The 20548-nt window shown below is 35.5% G+C and overlaps 1 protein-coding gene across 9 annotated transcripts in view; it reads right to left on the bottom strand.

Moving 5' to 3' along the window:
• DPY19L2 (dpy-19 like 2) overlaps nt 1–20548 on the bottom strand; it is a 103610-nt gene that overhangs the window by 48897 nt on the left and 34165 nt on the right. For 5 of the 9 annotated variants that reach the window (XM_055096515.2, XM_055096517.2, XM_034935519.3 and 2 more), the window contains 6 exons: nt 18593–18650; nt 16165–16256; nt 13362–13461; nt 10267–10344; nt 9420–9506; nt 701–760 (listed from right to left, as the gene is read on the bottom strand). In XM_055096515.2, the coding sequence (XP_054952490.1) occupies nt 701–760; nt 9420–9506; nt 10267–10344; nt 13362–13461; nt 16165–16256; nt 18593–18650 (475 nt within the window). The remainder of the gene's footprint in view (nt 1–700; nt 761–9419; nt 9507–10266; nt 10345–13361; nt 13462–16164; nt 16257–18592; nt 18651–20548) is intronic. The other 4 variants (XM_055096516.2, XM_055096512.2, XM_063593374.1 and 1 more) reach the window with 2 other exon arrangements.

Genomic DNA, 20548 nt, shown 5'->3' with positions numbered 1-20548 from the left:
CGTGAGCCAGTGTGTGTGGCCCAGGGTTTATTTTTTAATAGAAGAACATCACAGACCAGAGAAAAAGAATATTGTCTGTCTCATATTAAGAGAATTTAGGAGTTGCACTACCTGCCTAATAACTTATTTTACTAGGAAACCATGGAGGTAATATGGGCCATCCATCTGCATATTTGGGAAGAAGCCAAACAAAAATTAGGTAGTGGCTGAGTTCAAATTAGAAGGGGCTGGGAGACTGTAAGGAAAATGTTAAAAGGACAAAAGTAATAGAGTCTAAAGTTGGAAGCAGAAGGAAAGAGAGACAGATGCAGATAGATGCAGAGGAAAGAAAAGGAGAAAGCTGGCAAGAAACTACATACTTGAGTTATGTTGAAGGGAAGGTTAATTGAAGCTAAAGAGAGAAACTCAAGACAAACAAATTTTAAAAAGCAAGGCTGTATGGATATAGCAGAATGAAACATAAAGGAAGAGTGGCCTGAAAGTTAGTTGTGAAATATGTGAGCTAACTTCTTGAAAATGATTTCTAGTCCTTGCTAAGGACTATTTCCTTACATATCTATCTACCTTAGATGGTAACTATTTTTAAGACAGTAGCTATTTATTAACTATAAATCATTAGCATTTTAAAGCATACTGTGTTCAGTTTATAGAAATAAAAAGTAGAATTTAAATAAACTGCATTAAAAACATTGAATCTTACCCAAAAGTTGAGTTTAGATACTCCTAGTTTTTGAATTTCATTTCTCTTTAGAATTATTGCCTAAAATGCACATAAGGGAAAATGAAACAATTCAATACAATTAACATTTATATTTTGTATAAATGGTACATTTCAAAAATTATATAGCCACCCTGTTCCATGTCAGCTATCACCAGCCATTTTCCTCCTTAACTGTTGATTTTTCAAATTTTGGACAAATTTTGGCAAATTTCCTTGAGGTGAGAGTTAAATGGTTTGTGTGTCAAAAAGTTGCCTCATTATTTCCTCGCTTAAATACCCTGGCCATTTTCTGCAGGCTAATTCCTCTACAAAGATAAATGGTATGTGAGCAGATGAGAACAACCATGCAAGTCTGTATGTCAGTTATCCAGCAACATTAGTGAACTAAACTAACATGAAAATCCTTCCTCTCCAAACTGCCGAATAAAATATTTAAACATGTTTTAAAAATGTATACTCATGTGAAAGAGAAAGAACTTCTCCAATGCTAGAAAAAAGATTATTTTTAAAAAATACAATATTAATCAGCAGAGAAGCACCACCCCTGGCAGTCTTTATAAAGGCCTGTAGAATAAGGTTCCAACTATAGGCTTGTATTGTAAGGGGAGGGCAGCAGAAGAGGCCTTGGGTCTATGCAAGGTAAGAAGTTGTAATTGACACTAATACATAAAGCTAGGGTCCTCAAAACTATACCTGCAGTGCTATGAACTGAGTATTTGTGTGCACCTCAAATTCACAGACTGAATCTTTAATCCCCAGTGTGATAGTGTTTGGAGGGTGGGCCTCTAGGAAGTAATTGAGTCATGAGGGTGAAACCCTCATGAATGGGATTAGTGTGCCCATATTACAAGAGACTAGAGAGTTGATGTCTCTCTCTACCATGTGAGGACACAGCAAAAAGGCTTCTGTCTGCAAACCACAAAAAGGGCTTTCACCAAGAACCAAATCAGTTGGCACCTTGATTTTTGAACTGCTCAGCCTCCAGAACTGTGAGAAATAAATTCCTGTTGTTTAAGCCATCCTGTCTGTGGTACTTTTGTTATAACAGCCCAAACTGACTAAGACACACAGTGACTAAGAATACTTCACCTACCATCTCTACAAGTTGATAGGTTATTTGTTTATTCCCAAGTTTGGGGTGAAAACAGTGCTCTCATGAGAAACTGAATTCTCGGACTTGCGTATTATTTAGACTTGGATTCCAATTTTGTATAATTTAGTTGGTGTAGAAATTCCCAAAGTGAGCCAGGATTACTAAACTTCCAATAGGAAAATATAAATGTATCAGATTATTCATTGCAACATTGTTTGTAAATGCAAAAGTTAGGCAACAACCTAAATGCCCAGACATAGGAGAGTGACTGAATTACAGTAAATCCACAGTAGAACACTAGGAAACTACCAAGAAGAATGAGGAAAATCTCTATGAACTGATATCCAGGATAGGTTGTTAAATGAAAAAAAAAAGGCAAAAGACTATCTTTAATTTAAGAAGAGGAGATATAAAAAATATACATGTAACAGTTATTAGTACTTTAAAAAGCCAACTAAATGGGTCAACCAGAAAACTAATGAGATTTCTTACCTACAGGGAATAGGCAGTAACAGGGTGAAAAGAAAGGTGGAGCGAATGTGCTGGAAGGAATAGTGGGAAGTATTTTCTGAGTATCATTATATACATATATCTTCCTCATTGAAACATGGTAATGTTTCACCCAAAGTAACTAAAATCAATCAGAATGAAACTTCTGCTTCTGTCCAAGTTTGTATAACAGGAACCACATTTACTTTCTCACCCTAAAAAACTAAAATACCAAGAAAAATAGATTATAGAGACAACTATGAACAATTATATGCCAACAAATTAGATAACTTATAAGAAATAAATTTCTAGAAACATACAACCTACCAAGAGTAAATTATGAAAACATAAAAAAAACTCAACAGATCTATAACTAATAAGGAGATTGAATCAGTAATAAAAATTTTCTCAACAAAGGAAAACCTCGAACCAGATGGCTTCACTGGAGAATTCTATGAAACATTTAAATAAGAATTCACACCAATCCTTCTCAAGCTCTTCCAAAAAATTGAAGAGAACACTTCTATACACATTTTATGAGGCCAGCATTACTCTGATACCAAATCCAGAAAAAGATACTACAAGAAAACTACAGGCCAGTATCTCTGATGAATATAGCAAAAAAAAAAAAAAAAAAACCACACACACACACACACACACACACACACACACACACACACAAATATTTCTTTTAAAAATGAGCAAAGGACTTGAATAAACATTTCCCCAAAGAATAAATACAAATGTCCAACAGGTATTTAAAATGATGTTCAACATCACTTATCATCAGGGAAATGTAAATCAAAACCACAATGAGATATCACCTCAAAACTTAGGATGGCCATTATAAAACAAAACAAACCAAAACTAAACCAGAAGTAACAAGTCTTGGCAAAAACGTAGAAAAATTGGAATGCTTATGCACTGTTGGTGGGAATATAAAATAGTGCAGCCAAAGGGCACATCAGGTAGTCTACACAGAAGAGTTTGCTTCAGAGAGCAGCAATATTAGCCATAAACTAACCAGTACTTTCATTCCAGCTAACAAATCTTAAAAGCAAGACCTGAAAAGATCAGCCTATGTTCAAGTGGCTTAACTGCATCACAGAAAAAAGTTCAAGAATATCTATAGGAATAAGAAAATAATCCAGCAGCTAACAAGGTAAAAGTCACAAAGCCTGGCATCAAAGTAAACATTGCCAAGCATGCAAACACTTAAGAAAACACAACCCCGATATGAGAAGAAGAAACAATTAATTGAAACCGACACAGATGACAGAATTAGCAGGTGGAGGCACTGAGGCAGTTAGTATAACTGTATTACACATGGTGAAGAAGTGGTAACAGAGAAAGAACATGTTAACTAGAGACACAAAAATACTTCAAAGATCCAAAATGAATTTTTAGATATGAAAACTACAATGACTTAAAAGAGAAATACACTGGATGTGATTAACAACAGGTTAGATACTGCAGAAAAACAACTAGTGAACTCTTGAAGACACAGCAATAGTAACTATCCAAAATTAAATTAAGAACAAAAATAAACATAGGCTCCATGAACCACTGAACAATTTCAAGCAGCCCCATATGCATGTAGTGAGAGTCCCTAAATGAAAGTGAAGTGGGGAGGCAGAAAAATATTTGAAGAAATAATGGCCAAAATTTTTCCAAATTTGGTAAAAATTGTAAACCTAAAGATCTAAGAATTTCAATTAATCCTAAATACAAGAAACATAAAGAAAGCTATAGTAAGGCACATTACATAAACAAACTGCTCAAAATCAGTGGTAAAGAGAAAATCTTATCTCTAGCTAGGAATAGCTAGAGAAGTAACATATTATTTACAGACGAAAGCGTAGGGATGTCAACAGATTTCATAAGAAAAAAATGCAAACAACAAGACAAGTCAAGCAGCATCTTTTAAATTCTTAAATAAAAGGGCTGTTAACCTGCAATTCTACACCCAGGAAACATACCTTTCAAAAATGAAGGCAAAATAAAGACTTCATGACCAGGTGATTTGCACTAAAGGAAATGTTAAAGGAGGTCTTTCAGACAGCAGGAATACAGTAGGTCAATCTGGCTGTACACAAGTAAAAGGCACCGAAAATGGTAACTACAGGGTAAATATATAACATTTTAAAAATTTCAAATACTTTTAAAAGGTAATTTACTGTTTAAGTAAAAACAAAAATTTATTGAGATTTCTATATCACATGTTTAAGTAAAATGTATGACAATAACATGAAATAAATTTAAAAATGTACTTTATCAAAATATGTGGGATGTTGATAAAGCCATACTTTGAGAAAAGTTTATAGCACTAAACACCTGTGTTTAAAAACAAAAAACAAGAAAGGTCTCAAGTCAATGACCTTGCTTTATACCTTTAAAAAAAAAAAGACTAGGAAAAAAGGAGAGCAAAACCCAAAGGAAGCAAAAGAAATGAGGTAATAAAGAATGAGTAGAAATCAATGAAACAGAAAACAAAAACAGTAGAGCAAATCAATGAAAACAAAAGCTCGTTCCTTAAGAAAATTAATAAAATTGATATACCTCTAACCAAACTGATCAGAAAAAAAAATAGAACACAAACATCTAATACCAGGAATGAAAGAGGAACTATCACTACAGATACTATAGATACATAAAAGAAATAAAATATTATGCCTTTGTCAATGAATTTGACATCGTAAATAAAATTTAAAAATTCCTTGAAAGATACAACCAAAGTTCACTCAAGAGGAAATGGATAACACGAATAGCCTTATACCTTATTAATGAAATGGAACTTGTAGTTAAAAACATTCCTACAAAGAAAGTCCTAGATGGTTTCACTGGTAAATTCTACCAAATATTTAGGGAAGAAATCAAGAGGATTTTACACAAATTCTTCAGAAAACTGGAGAAGAGGGAACACTTCATAACTCATTTTATGAGGCCAGCATTGCCATGATACCAAAAAAGACAACGATGTCACAAGAAAACTATGAACCAATTATTGTCATGAACTTAGGTGCAAAATCGTAAGTACAATTTTAGAAAGCTGTATCCCACAAAAAATAATAAAACAGCATGACCAAAGTGAGGTCTATTCAAGGAATACAAATATGCTATAACATTTGAAAATCAACCAATATAATGCAGCACATTAACAAAACAGAAAAGAGAAACCATATGATATCATATCTTCAAAATTCATTTGTGAAAAAACTCAGCAAACTGAACAGAAGGGAACTTCTTTAACCTGATAAAGGGCTTCTCTGAAAAATCCTATAGCTAACACAGTTACTTAAGGATGAAAGACTGAACAATTAAACAAAACTTACATTTCAAAATGAGCCATTTAAAATAAGATATTTAAAAATACTAAAATATGTGAAAGAATGACACAAATCAAAATTAGAAAAACTGAGAAATGAGCTGACAGAAATCAAATAATTTGAAATAAAACAAAAATAATTTCAGACATAAAAAACTAGAAGGAATATGACGAAATGAACATAATAATAATGCCTTAAGAGCTATAAAAGGTGAAGAGAAGAAACTTTTAGAAATAAAAAAAGAAATAAGATAAAAAGTATTCAAGAGAAAGTGATATGTTTATAACGTATCAAAACTTGTAACACTTTTAATAGCAACCCTTTTGGACAGAAGTAAAACAAGTTCTCAAAGCAAAAAATAAAAGAGACAGCTGGGTGTGGTGGCTCACACCTGTAATCTCAGCACTTGGGAGGCCGAGGCGGGCAGATCACCTGAGGTCAGGAGTTTGAGACCAGCCTGGCCAACATGATGACACCCCCTCTCTACTAAAAATACAAAAATTAGCTGGGTGTGGTGGCAGGCGCCTGTAATCCCAGCTACATGGGAGGCTGAGGCAAGAGAATCTCTTGAACCCAGGAGTTGGAGGTTGCTGTGAGCCAAGACTGCACCATTGCACTCCAGCCTGGGCAACAAGAGTGAAACTCCGTCTCAAAAAAAAAAAAAAAAAAAAAAAGAAGAAAAGAAAGAAAAAGTAAAAATAAAAGAGACGAGAATTTTACATAGAGCCAACTTCACTTTCAAGTAAAAGGCGACAAAACAAACTGACAAACACATCAGAATTGAAGGAATTCTCTTGTAGAACAAGACTAAAATAACCAAGATAACTGGGAGATAACGACATAAAGACTGGTGATAAATAAATGCATATTTGTTCACATAAAAACATGAAATAAGGTTGATAAGGCAGAAAGTACAGTATGCAATACTCTGTTCTGACAATATAGATACAGAATTAGTAAAAAAAATAAAATGGGTGAAGAGAATGAAAGAAGGATATGCAAAAAATTCTTTATTTCTCATAATCATGTGCGTGGTGCAGTATAGCAATTCTCATGCATACACTTTGGGAGAAGGCAAATGGATATATGATAGTCTATCATCCCCTGGCTTCTTGAGACCCAAGAGAAACAAAAAGCAAATACAGGATAGAAAGAGTTAAGTAAAAACCCTACATTCTTGAATTTGATTTGGAAATACCCATCAGAACTTGTGAGCTAGTTTACCATAAATGCATGCACATACACACATGCACACACACATATTTTCATGGTAGATTTTTAAAGAAAGAGAGAGAGCCTGCAACCTATAATATTTCCTAGCTCTGCCCACTAATAAGGCCTAGAAACAATGACCTACTCAGTATCAATGAGCATCCTTGGGTCCCAGACTGCAGTCTTAAAACACCATTTCCCCAGTAAAGGCAACGAGGGTGCCTTGCAGGAATGGCTTCCTCCAGGTTTTGGGCAGGAGTACACAAGAGAGACCTGGAAAAACTTGTCATACATGACACAAGTATGCTATCAGACCACCAGTGTCATGTCAGAGAACTTAGGAGAAACCTAAAGAGGCTCCCCTGGTCAACAAAGAAACAATCTGAGAATGAGTAAAGATGTTAATTTCAATTAACTTGAAATACATCAAAAATGTTTAAATCCCTATGTTCCCAATGAAACCTAAACACACACATACACAGCCCAAAGAGCCTACATTTGGAAGATGACAGGGAATCAATTCATTATTTTTAAAACTTGCAAATAAAGAGGTAAATCAACATTTACTTTACTTCTCCTAAATGAACTTTAGATGACAGATTAGAATGTGACCACTTTGCAATCCCTAATGAATTAACAGAGCCAGCATAAGGCACTGAAGGCTAGTACCATAAAGAGAGACATTATGTGCCTTTTAATGAAAGAACAATACTAAAGACTTGCAAAAGTGATCAAGCCTGAAGCAATCCAAGTTTCAGATCCAATTTCTAATATATCAAGCTATACCATGAGACAAAGGAACATGCTTAGCTACACCACAAGAACTCAAAAAGCAAAATCTGGACCATGAAATCCTCCACATGTTCTATGACTGTGGTTCTTCAACAAATAAATTTCATGAGGATAAAACCAGGCAGATATGCAGGAAACTTGAAGCTAAAAAGAGAAACTTAAGTGATGAAACTATAAAGGAATGCTGGAAAGTTACTATCATAGCAGTCAAGATAGTCATTATCGTTTTAGGGCAGTACAAGGGAGTGCTTTGGGACAGGTCACATGGAGGCTTCTACACTCATTTAGAGAGTTATAATTTTGATATAATGGTAGTTTAAGAATGTTTGCCACATAATACATAACACAGTCAGCCCTCCACATCCATGGGTTCCAGTTGCTGCAGATTCAACCAACAGCAGATAGAAAATATTTGAAATAATAATAATACAACAGTTTAAAAAGTACAAATGAAAAAACAATACAGTATACAACTATTTGCATAGTATTTATATTGCATTAGACATTATAAGTAACCTAGAGATGATTTAAAGTATATAGGAAGATGTACATAGATTATATGCAAATAACACACCATTTTATATAAGAAACTTGAACATCTGCAGATTTTAGTATCCACAGGGGTTGGGGGTGTCCTGGAATCAATCCCTGCAGACACGAAGGGGACATTGTACTCATCAGTATTAGCCAGCACTAAGTCAGCACACAAAACATTTGCTTTATGCAGTTTTATCTGTACTATATTTCAAAATAAAAAAGTTTTCATTAAAAGAGGTAGATGAGCACACTATTAGGAGTCCTCTACTCTGTAATGGTGAAATAGTTTGACAAAATGTTGGAAAGAAAGAGCATTTTTTCTGGGAGAGAAAGAGGAGGGATTACTATGAGGGAAGAAGGATATGGAAAGCAAAAATGTTAAAACATAAGGGCAATCCCAAAAGATTAAATCACTGCACCATACACGGAAAAGTGCTATATTTTGGCATTACCGTAGTTGGTATCATTTCTGATCAGTGTGGAGATGGGAGGTACAGGAGAATATTCTAGGTTCTGGCTTATAGATATCAGAAGTATAACTACAATGTAATAGAACTGATTTACTAAACCACCCTTCCAAACACATATCCAAAAGAGTGTCATTCCATGTAGTTCCCATGAGGAGACTGCACACTTATTCTAATTATCTTGCCATCACTCAAAGTAGTTTGGAACTACACTTTCTAAACTGCCTTCAGAAATAATTTAGTTATAGGTGCAAAATAATCGGTCTTATGACTTTACTGTCACACCATCGTTTGAGCGAGATCTGTATTACCCAGCCCAATCACACAAAATATTCACAAAATTTTGGTCATTTCCAAAAATCAAATCCACTCTTGAAAGGCAAGACATACTAAAGAATGTGCCATAGTCTGTGAAGGAAACTCAGAGGAGTTCCAAAAATGTTCTGGGCAATGGCAGTGTCACTGCAATGAGTACTTAATCTCCTCAAGTGACTTAGGAGAAAAGAAGTCATTTTTATCATAAAATGGGATATGATTAAAGTAAGTCTTAATACTTTATGATCATTTTTAAATATTTACTTGGGCACTGTCTTAAAAAGAAAAACTTCCTACTATAGTATTTTTCAAGGATAAGACAGATAAAAAGCTTTGCTTGGGAAGAATTTTGTCATGTTGAGTGATAATCAGGAAAGGGCCTATTTATTCTCTTATACCTGTTTTAGACAGGAAAACATGCTATTTGGCAGGTTAAAAAAAACCAACTTTATGAACTAAACACTTACCCACGTCATTAACAAAGATGAAGAATAATAAGAAGATAAGTACATTGAATTTCCAAACATCAAAATGAAACTAAGGGTAACTGAAATCTGAAAAAAATGAAAAAAATACATTTTATGGTTATTACATATATTGGCATAATGCATATTTTGTAGGTATATAGCCATTTCTAACGCAAATTTATTTGCATAAAGATGAATGACTCTTGGCCAAATGATAACAGAATTTCAAGTCACTGCTAGATTCTAAGTATTAAAATTCAAGACCATAAACTCTATCTGGCAGAATTTAACTTTTTCTCCATCTGCTACTTGGAACAATGAAAAATAAGTCTATGATTTCTATTGTTTTAACAATGGAGTAATATAATAAGAAAGACTTAGTTATAAATACCAGTTTTACTAATCATATTTTTGTTAGACTTCAGGACTTCTATTATTTATGAAGCTTTACTAACTTCTTATGTTTTTAAGGAAGCTATGTTTGGGACCTAAGCCAAAAACAAAATTGCAAGAATATAAAATTTCAGTTAGAGTGTCATATTCAGGCAAAATGCTAAAAATCTCATGTCTGAGAAAGAAAAGGCAGTTTTAAAAGTAGTAATAATAATAAGTAAAACAAAAATAAAAGTTCTAGAGAATAAAACACATCTACAGTCCAGTTGAAAGTATAATCTGTTATAATATGTCATCTATAATATACATTTCCAGTTTTCCTTCTGGATATCACCAATACCATATGTATTAAATATTACCAAAGAGGAGGTACCGTATAAAACAGAATCACTTCGATTTTATAAACTCTGAGAACCTATCTTAATATTTGACTTATATATATTAAAAATGTTACCATGTTCATATAAATGATCTTCTGAAATTTGCTTGGTTCAATGTATCCCACAACATACATGGGAAATAATGATGCTATCTGAAATAATATAAAAAAGCAAAAGTGAAAAAAAGTATAGAAAACTAACACTTTACTATTCACAGGCAAAGTAAATATAAGAGGAGGGCTACAGTTCTAATAATGGTAAGCAAAGGAATTTGAACCAACCTTCCCACTAAGAACTAGAATGGCTAGGAAAAATATAAATATATAAATAAAAATATTTTTTAAATACGTATAAAAGCCACAGACTATTAACAAAGCAAATGAGGAATTAAAAAGATAGATGGCAATCTATACCGATGAGCATGACATTTTAGGCCACTTTTCTCCCAGAGGTATCTGCCAATTTCAACAGAGGCAGATGCCTTCCAGCTGAGAGGCAGTTGGAAGACCAACAAGCTGAGCAGGCATTTCAGCAGATTCAGCAGAGTGCACCAAGAAGGGTGCTTTAGTTTGGAGTTTCAAAAGGCCATACTATAATAGTGAACCAGAAATCAAGCAGCCCTCAGAAAGACTGAAACCCATCTACGGATCATCTCAATCTGATTGCATAAAGGTGGTTCAAGATTTATCAGTGCTTTTTACTCGCCTCTCCAATTTTTCATGTATGATGTCCAGCACCACATCAAAAATAACCCAACATAGATGGAGATAAGACACTATCACTAACACGATAGAAATAGATCCACAAAAGATTTAGATCAGGGATCAGCACATTTGTTATATAAAAGGCCAGATAATAAATATGTTATGCTTTGTTGGTCACATACAGTCTCTTGTATATTCTTTTTCTCTTTTTGTTCTATTGCCCTCTAAATATATAAAAACTATTCTTAGCTTGGAGATCACTCAAACACTTCTCTGGCATAATCAGATATATCTTTAAACTATGCTTCAAATGTTCAAGGAAATAACTGATAGGATTGAAAATTCCAGGAGAGCACAGAAGTCATAAAAAAAAAATTGGGCCAGGCATGGTGGCTCACGCCTATAATCCCAGCATTTTGGGAGGCCAAGATAGGAGAACTGCTTGAGCCCAGGAGTTCAAGAGCAGCCTGGGCAAGATGGTGATACCTCATCGCTACAAAAAATTAAAAAATTAGCCAGATGTGGTTGCACAATTAACTAATTTTAACCTTAATCTACGAAAAACACAATTAAGAATAAAATCTTAAAGTACTCCCAGAAAATAACATTGAATTATCCCTCTGTAAGCATGAAACACACACACAAACAAAACTATATATATTAGTAAAGAAAAATAAAAGCCTAGTATATATGCAGAGAATGACTAGAAAATCATTAACAGCAATATCAAACTTACCCAATAACTTCTTTTTTTTTTTTTTGAAACTGAGTCTCACTCTGTCACCCAGGCTGGAGTGCAGTAGTGCAATCTCGGCTCACTACAACCTCCACCTCCTGGGTTCAAGCAATTCTCTGCCTCAGCCTCCCAAGATTACAGGAGCCCAGCACCATGCTCGGCTAATTTTTTTGTATTTTTACTAGAGATGGAGTTTCACCATCTTGGCCAGGCTGGTCTTGAACTCCTGACCTCAAGTGATCCACCCACCTCAGCCTCCCAAAGTTCTGGGATTACAGGCGTGAGCCATCACACCCGGCCCCAAAGAGCTTCTTAGTTTCATCAGTATCACTGGATTAATAAATTTGCTTGCAATGAAATGATGGTCATTAAAAATCTATTCTACTCTGTTGGCATGTGCAAATAATGAAAACCATAGAATAATGTCTGTGTTATAACCTGAAAGGGGCCAACTATTATGAAGTTAAACAGACGGAATACTTTAAACATGCAGCACCAATTGAGCTGGGGTTATAATTTCATTCTTTGTAGGCTATTGGCAGCATGAGACTTCTTGGCAGAATTTCTCACTTCCAATATAGAATATTATTATTATCATCAGCATTTGTTATGTAGGAAGGAGCTCTGATGGAAAATCTTAGGATCAAGAAATGTCATCAAAATTCTCCATTTACTCTCTGCTTCCCCAGTTCAGTTTCTTGTTACTAGTTATGTAGTTGCTTTAGAAACAGGATATGGGCTCAGCTCACTTAAGCAATGATGAGCTTTATGATTAAAGCTCACAGAAATGGTTCCAGGTAAAATTCTGCTCTACAGACAAAACAGCCAACATTCAGCTGAATTAGAAGCAGAACGGCCTGCTGTGAAGAGCAGGATTGGCCCTTAGCATGCTGTGTAGCTTGGCACCCAGAATGATTCCCAGGACAAAAGGAAAATCTATAGGTAGATATATACAGATATTATCTCAAACACCAAAAATAACATTTGTGAATAAAAATAATAGAAAAAGTCTTTCACATGCCGAGCCTTAAAATCTGTCAAACTAACCAATACAGTAAAAGCATGTGGAATTATATTATTTCATAAAAATCATACCTTTAAGTAAACTTTATTCCCTATTTTGAAAATCTTTTAGGGCGTAAATGTAACCATATTTAAAAATTTCTATGGAAACAACCAAGTACATCTTGCATTCAACTTAATTAATATATGCAAAGGAATATAAATCATTCTATTACAAAGACACGTGCACCCATGTCTTCATTGCAGCACTATTCACAATAGCAAAGACATGGAATTAACCCAAATGCCCATCAGTGATGGACTGGATAAAGAAAATGTGGTACATATACACCACGGAATACTACGCAGCCATAAAAAGGAACAAGATCAGGTCCTTTGCAGGGACATGAATGGAGCTGGAGGCCATTATCCTCAGCAACAGGAACAGAAAACCAAACACCACATGTTCTCATAAGTGGGAGCTGAACAATGAGAATGCATGGACACAGGGAGAGGAACAACACACACTGGGGCCTGTCAAGGGATGGGGTGGGGAAAACATTAGGAAAAACAGCTAATGCACGCTGGGCTTAATACCTAGGTGATGGGTTGATAGATGCAAAAACCACCATGGCATACATTTACCTACGTAACAAACCTGTACATCCCGCACATGTACCCCAGAACTTAAAATAAAAATAAAAATTAATTTAAAAAATCATCTTACCTGTGTAAAAAGTATAAACTCAGCAAATTGCCAGGGAAGCATAAAAGCAACATTGGAAAGACAGAGTGCAATGAAGGGCCTTCTATCATTGCTTGAGGTCCTTAATAGAGAGAATTGATACCAGTAAGTTTCACCCTAAAAATGGGCTGTCACTGAAAAGAAAGACTAATTGCAAAATGATAAAATCTACATTATTCCATTACCTTTACTATAATACAACAAAATATAGTTAACTTTTTAAAGTATACTAAAAAGAACTTGAAATACTTCATTCCTTGCATGAAGCAATCAAAATTAGAGTTTTAATATTAACATTGTAATTTACCATTAAATATTTTAAATACAAAAGCTCTTTTTCCTCTACATACGCATGACATTAGAAATTTATTACTCCAGCAAGGAGGTCAGAAAATAGGATGCAGCGCTGCCCCTGCACACCTCAACATGCTTCTCCTGTATGTATAGCAACAACTTTTATATGCCACCACTTTTGTGCTTCAAAAAACTTTGAAGAGAAATATAAGTGCTGACAAAGTAATAAGTTAAAAACTATGGGAAAAATTTAAGGAGAAGGAATCTTTAAAAATTAAAAAATCATTCTAGAATTCAGCTGAAGCATGTGGAAGTTTAAATTGTCCATTCTGCATTACTGAGATGTATTGGGAACCAATACCTTTTACCACAGAGAATTACAGTAACTTTTAGATATGAAAAAAGAAACACAAACATTTTACATAAATAGTAAAACTGTAACTCTTCCTTTTATAAATTCTGTATTGGATTTTGATGAATCTTTGTACAATCATATATAATTTTCAAAAACAAAATTCTAAATGTTCATATTGTTTACTAATATTATCATAAAATACTCATTATGTACTTTGTAATCTTGTATTTTTCAAACAAAAATTACTTTTGATGAAGACACAGAGTATAGCACATGCCCTCAATGATACAACCCTAAATGTTCTAATTAAGACATTTTATTCCATGAAACCCCTGACTGACCAGACTGATATCACTTCAAAAAATAAAAATAACCCACCTTCCTAGGAATTAAACTGGGAATGAATAGCAAGGGGTGATGAAGAATGGGCAGCTTCCATCACCTAATCTTTGAGAGAAGGCAAAGTGTAGAGCAAAGATATAGAAATCTGAATGAGGAGGAGGTTCCTAAATCCAAATTCAACCCCAGAATATACTTGTCAGGTTGGTAAGAAATCAGAAGTTAGCCTGCTCCATTCTCAAGGTTTGTGCCACCCCAGTACACTACTATTTACCACTCTTCAATTAGCTTTATCTGAGTGCCACAAATATTTGCATGGACGTGTGCAGTGTTCTGTGGTTAAAGAGATAAATATGGCATGGTCCCTGTTTCCAGTGGTACTTTTAAATACATATAATTGGCCGGGCACAGTGGCTCACACCTGTAATCCCAGCACTTTGGGAGGCTGAAGCGGGCAGATCACTTGAGGTCAGGAGTTCGAGACTAGCCTGGCCAACATGGTAAAACCCTGCCTCTACTAAAAATACAAAAATTAGCTGGGGATGGTGGCGTGCACCTGTAATCCCAGCTACTTGGGAGGCTGAGGCAGGAGAATCGCTTGAACCCAGGAAGCAGAGGTTGCAGTGAGCCGATCGTGCCACTGCACTCCAGCCTGGGTGACAGAGCAAGACCTCATCTCTGAATAAATAAATAAAAATTTGTGTATGTGTGGAAGATTCATAAATTTACTGTTTTAAAAAACAAGGAAGACAAACAAATGACTTTTATATAAGGCAGAATCTCCCAGGGACTAGTAGGTGAAGAATGGGGTCCTCTGGGAGTTTGGAGGAGATAGTGATCATTATTTCATTCAGTGAGAGTTCTCATTAGTATTCTATCAAACTTATTTCTCTGATAAGGTTATTTATACTATTCTACCACTTATGGGGTTTTTTGTTCATTTCTCAGACCCCTTAAATATCTAAAATTCTTATAAATGTAATCCTTACAAAAAAAGTGTATCCAAAAAAAAAAGTTTGAAATGAAACTGGTTGTCCTGTTAGAAACATTGGCTGTTCAGAAATGCTTCATAAATATGTGAATATATGTACTCCTTATCCATCTAACTCCGCATTTCCCAAATTCATTTGCACACAGAACACTTTTTTCATGGCACAGTTATCAAAACCACAGGTTAGAAAACAATGTCAGAGTACTTAAACTGTGAAGAGAAAAGGTAATTGTTTCTCAAAAACTTTTGAATCTTGGCAAACTATATACAAACGCATAACTTTTGGTTTATTAAAACATAATGTAGTTATCTAAAACCTGTAGCCTACACTCTTAAATGGAGAGCAGTTTTTAAATAGCAATTTTGAATTATTTTCTTAACTCTATACTCAATTTACTTTTAAAATAACTAAAAAAATGGTCTAAATTTGGTAATTACAACTTCATAGATTGAAGTGTATATATGTAATATATATATTTACATTTTTTTTAGAGGGAGTCTTGCTCTCTTGCCCAGGCTGGAGTGCAGTGGCACAATCTCGGCTCACTGCAACCTCCACCTCCTGGGTTCAAGCAATTCTCCTGCCTCAGCCTCCCAAGTAGCTGGGATGACAGATGCACACCACCATGCCCGGCTAATTTTTGTATTTTAGTAGAGATGTGGTTTCATCATGTTGGCCAGGCTGGTCTCGAACTCCTGACCTCAAGTGATCCACCCACCTCAGCCTCCCAAAGTGCTGAATTGAAGTATATTTTAAGAAACTTAAATTATAATTTATTTGCCTTTGTTTTATAAATCGAAGTTACCTGAGAATCAAAGTTAAAATACACATCTGAAGTACAAGGAAAGGATAGGAAAAACTTTCACGGAGAGGTGGTGTCCACATCACACGGGTGGCCTGAAATCAACAAAATGCCCACTTTACATCCTATTTACTACAACAAACATATTAAAAAACCAGGGGTGAGTTTGTTTTAGTAATTTTAATACTAGGCTCACTAGATCCCATTTCTGAGTGTCTGGCATAGCTTCTCAGTTTTTGAAGCTCTCTTAACTCATGAGGCCATTATGTAGAGAGCAATTAACTACCATGTCCAGAAACCAGCAACAGATATATCAGACCGAGCAAAAGGAAACCCAAGGGACAAACAAGATTGTACGTATAAGAGTTGTGAAAATTCTGGAACTGACCAACTAGATCCACAGCCCAGTCCTGCAATATGATCCTGGCATATGATCCTGGCATCCCAGGCTTTGGGATATATGCATGCCAAGACAAATAGCTAAACAAATGTCACCTAGGTCACTTGCAAGCACCAAGAGAGTTTCTACATAACAAGTATGAATGAATATAAATACACACTTCGAATAGCTACGATTGCCTCAGAATTTGTAAAATGTACCTTAAAAAAAGGTTAAGTATATATTTTAAAAACAACTAGAAGTATTTGGGAACTACAAATGTGATGCATGTAATGAAAGTATTAAATTTTCATACGAACTTTAAAATTACTTCTAAGACATATGGGTCAGAGTATCAGAAAAATTTTCCATCAAAAATTCTGAAATTCTAGAAAGAATGTGAACTCTTATTACTTTGCAAGAGTCTTAAAAGTTATTGCTTCTCTTCCAAGATACCAAAATTGTAAATGTTGGAAGAGGAATTATGATACATATAAGAAAGTCAACTTATACCAACAGTTGTCTGGAACACTCAGAGAAAAGCCTTTGTCTTTATGTCAGCACATTGTTGAATGACAATGCATTTGTTTGCTTTAAAAGAATATATATAAAGATTTTATGTATAATTTTTATGATTCCTTTATCTAATTGATTTTTAAAAATTAACCCAAGAGCAATGGATAAAAGTACTTCTACCCTGGCTTGGCGTGGTGGCTCACGCCTGTAATCCCCAGTACTTTGGGAGGCCAAGGCGGGTGGATCATGAGGTCAGGAGTTCGAGACCAGCCTGGCCAACATGGTGAAACTCCATCTCTACTAAAAATACAAAAATTTAGCTGAGCATGGTGGCACATGCCTGTAATGCCAGCTACTCAGGAGGCTGAGGCAGGAGAATTGCTTGAACCTGGGAGACAGAGGTTGCAGTGAGCTGAGATCGCGCCACTGCACTCCAGCCTGGGTGACAAAGCAAGACTCTATCTTGAAAAAAAAAAAAAAGTACTTCTACCCTATGTAACCTGTGTCATAACATATTAAATGTTTTGCTCCCAAGAGCTAGTAGTCAGAATCTCTCTCTTTTTCAATGCCATATCCTCAGCATCTAGCAGAGCATGGACATGGTATGTACTCAATAATTTGTTGAATGAATCCGTCATATTTGAAATAAGCTTCTATGAGCTCTTTTTTAGGTGGACTATGTTTCATTGGGCTGAATTAGTAAGTTAATGTCTATTTTGAATTGAGCATTTTGCATTACTGAACAGACAGCATGATGTAACAGAAAGAAGTGAGGGAGCAGGTGGCAGTGTCTTAACTGTGTCCCTGCTGTCAGGCCTGAGGCCTCTTTCATTGTTGTTAAGGGGAGTGCAATGTATACAAAGTTTCAGTTAGGCAAGATGAATAAGTTCTGGAGATCTGCTATACAACATTGTGTTAATACTATATTGTACACTTAAAAATCTATTAAGAGGGCAGATCATATGTTACTTATTCTGACCACAATAAAAAAGTTGAATATATATGTTATATATATAATATATAAGTTTTTATAAAATATAACTATAATTTTATAATTTATAAAATATAAATTAACATATATGTGAGGTTTTAGAGGCAGACAGATATAGAATGGGAAATCCAGCTTCATCATGTAGTAAATGTGGAATGTGGATAAGTAACTTAACTTTCTCTAAATTTAAATTTCATAACTTGTATGGTGAGGCTACCACCACCCACAAAAAAAGTTTAGTGGGAATAAATCAGATAATGTGCATGATACGATTCAACTCAACAAGTACAATATTTCCTTTTCTCTACAGAATATATGTATATGTATATATTTACTAAAAATAAGGCAAGAGATTTCATGTTTGAAATTCTGGCTATTTAAACATTTCAATCAACATGCTTAAAATATCAACTTATAACACAAGGGTCTTTAATATATTGTGAAGTCATAAGTAGTATACAATTAAATATTGTTTTGATGAGTATATTTCCTTGTTCCTCTACAGCCTCTTCTATTTCTTAAAAATTGCTTTCTAGAAAACAAACCTCTCCATGGTTGAAAAAGAAGCACAGTACTGTAATAAGACCTCCCAGTTGAGTCCCACTGTAAAAAAAAAAAAAAGAGAGAATACAATCAAAATTCATGTAAAATACAGTGAGTTTTTCACAAAATTACCTCAGAATTTAAAATCACAGTTTTCTATATTTAAAACATCATAGTACTAAACCATACCCATGTGGTTGAAGTTTAAATCCTGAATGTATAATTCTAAAAAGTGTACATATAAATTAATCTCAATTTTATAATTTATTATAGCTAAAATACTTTCTAAATAAAATACACAAGGTGTGAACATAATTTTTTTTTGAGATGGGATCTTGCTCTGTTGCCCAGGCTGGAGTGCAGTGGCAAAATCTCGGCTTACAGCAACCTCCGCCTCCTGGGTTCCAACGATTCTCCTGCCTCAGGCTCCCAAGTAGCTCGGATTACAGGCACGTGCTGCCACACCTGGCTAATTTTTTTTACTTTTAGCAGAGACAGGGTTTCACCACGTTGGCTAAGCTAGTCTCCAACTCCAGACCTCGTGATCCACCCGCCTCGGCCTCCCAAAGTGCTGAGATTACAGGCGTGAGCCACCGTGCCCAGCCACATAAAATCATTTTTAAGAAACAGGCTAGCACTTTAGAGTCTAGATCACATCCTTTGAATACTCTGAATAAAAGTAAATTTTTATCTTTTGAAATTGGATTTAAGGGACTGAGAGATGAAGACGAGATTCTAACAGTTTCATGTAGCAATAACTTAGAACTGTCTAAACTACTGCAAATATTCTTTACTTGAGTCCCAGAGAAGCAATAATGCAGAATACAAAAATCAGATGAAAGATAAAAACCATTTCTTTTGTTGTTGTTATTGTTGTTGTTGTTTTGTTTTGTTTTGAGACAGAGTCTCGCTCTGTCACCCAGGCTGGAGTGCAGTAGCGTGATCTCGGCTCACTGCAACCTCTGCCTCCCTGGTTCAACCCGATTCTTCTGCCTCAGCCTCCCGAGTAGCTGGGATTACAGGTACATGCCACCACACCTGGCGATTTTTGTATTTTTAGTAGAGACGGTGTTTCACCATGTTGGCCAGGCTGGTCTCAAACTCCTGACTTCAAGTGATCCGGCCACCTCAGCCTCCCAAAGTGCTGGGATTACAGGCGTGAGCCACCGCACCCGGCCAAAAACCATTTCTTAAATTGCCTTTTTGTGATCATGTCTGTGTATGACAATGCAGATGCTCAATCCCACATCTGTGTAGCGTTTCCATGCTTCCATTTATCTTCCCTCCATACACCACTTCCCTAGCCTAACACATTCTAAGCACCATGAGGACAGGGACAGGTTCTTTATCTGTCTTGTTCATTACTATATCCCCAGCTTCACACTTGGAAGATTAATAAATACTGGTTGAATTAATGAAGAAAGGAGGAAAACAGCAGAGGAAAGCTCATGGGAAATGATTTACCATTTAATAAAGTTTCACACAGAAAATACAAAGGATGAACTTCAAAGAGGAAGAAATTGAAAGAAAGAATGTGTGAGTAACAAGGACCAATTGTACATGGAGGAACTGGGGAAATGCGGATAAATCAAAGTAAGATGAGTTGGTGGGGGGTGGAGCCAAGATGGCCAAATAGGAACAGCTCCAGTCTACAGCTCCCAGCGTGAGCGACACAGAAGACGGGTGATTTCTGCATTTCCAACTGAGGTACTGTGTTCATCTCACTGGGGATTGTCGGAAAGTGGGTGCAGGACAGTGGGTGCAGCGCACCGAGCATGAGCCAAAGCAGGGCAAGGCATTGCCTCACCCAGGAAGTGCAAGGGGTCAGGGAATTCCCTTTCCTAATCAAAGAAAGGGGTGAAAGAAGGCACCTGGAAAATCAGGTCACTCCCACCCTAATACTGCGCTTTTCCAACGGTCTTTGCAAACGGCACACCAGGAGATTATATCCCGCACAT

The sequence above is a fragment of the Pan paniscus genome, chromosome 10, assembly GCF_029289425.2.
Source record: "Pan paniscus chromosome 10, NHGRI_mPanPan1-v2.0_pri, whole genome shotgun sequence".
In the NCBI taxonomy this organism is placed as follows: Eukaryota; Metazoa; Chordata; class Mammalia; order Primates; family Hominidae; genus Pan; species Pan paniscus.
The sequence above is the reverse complement of the archived record's forward strand: the minus strand, read 5'-3'. Positions and strand labels throughout refer to the sequence as shown.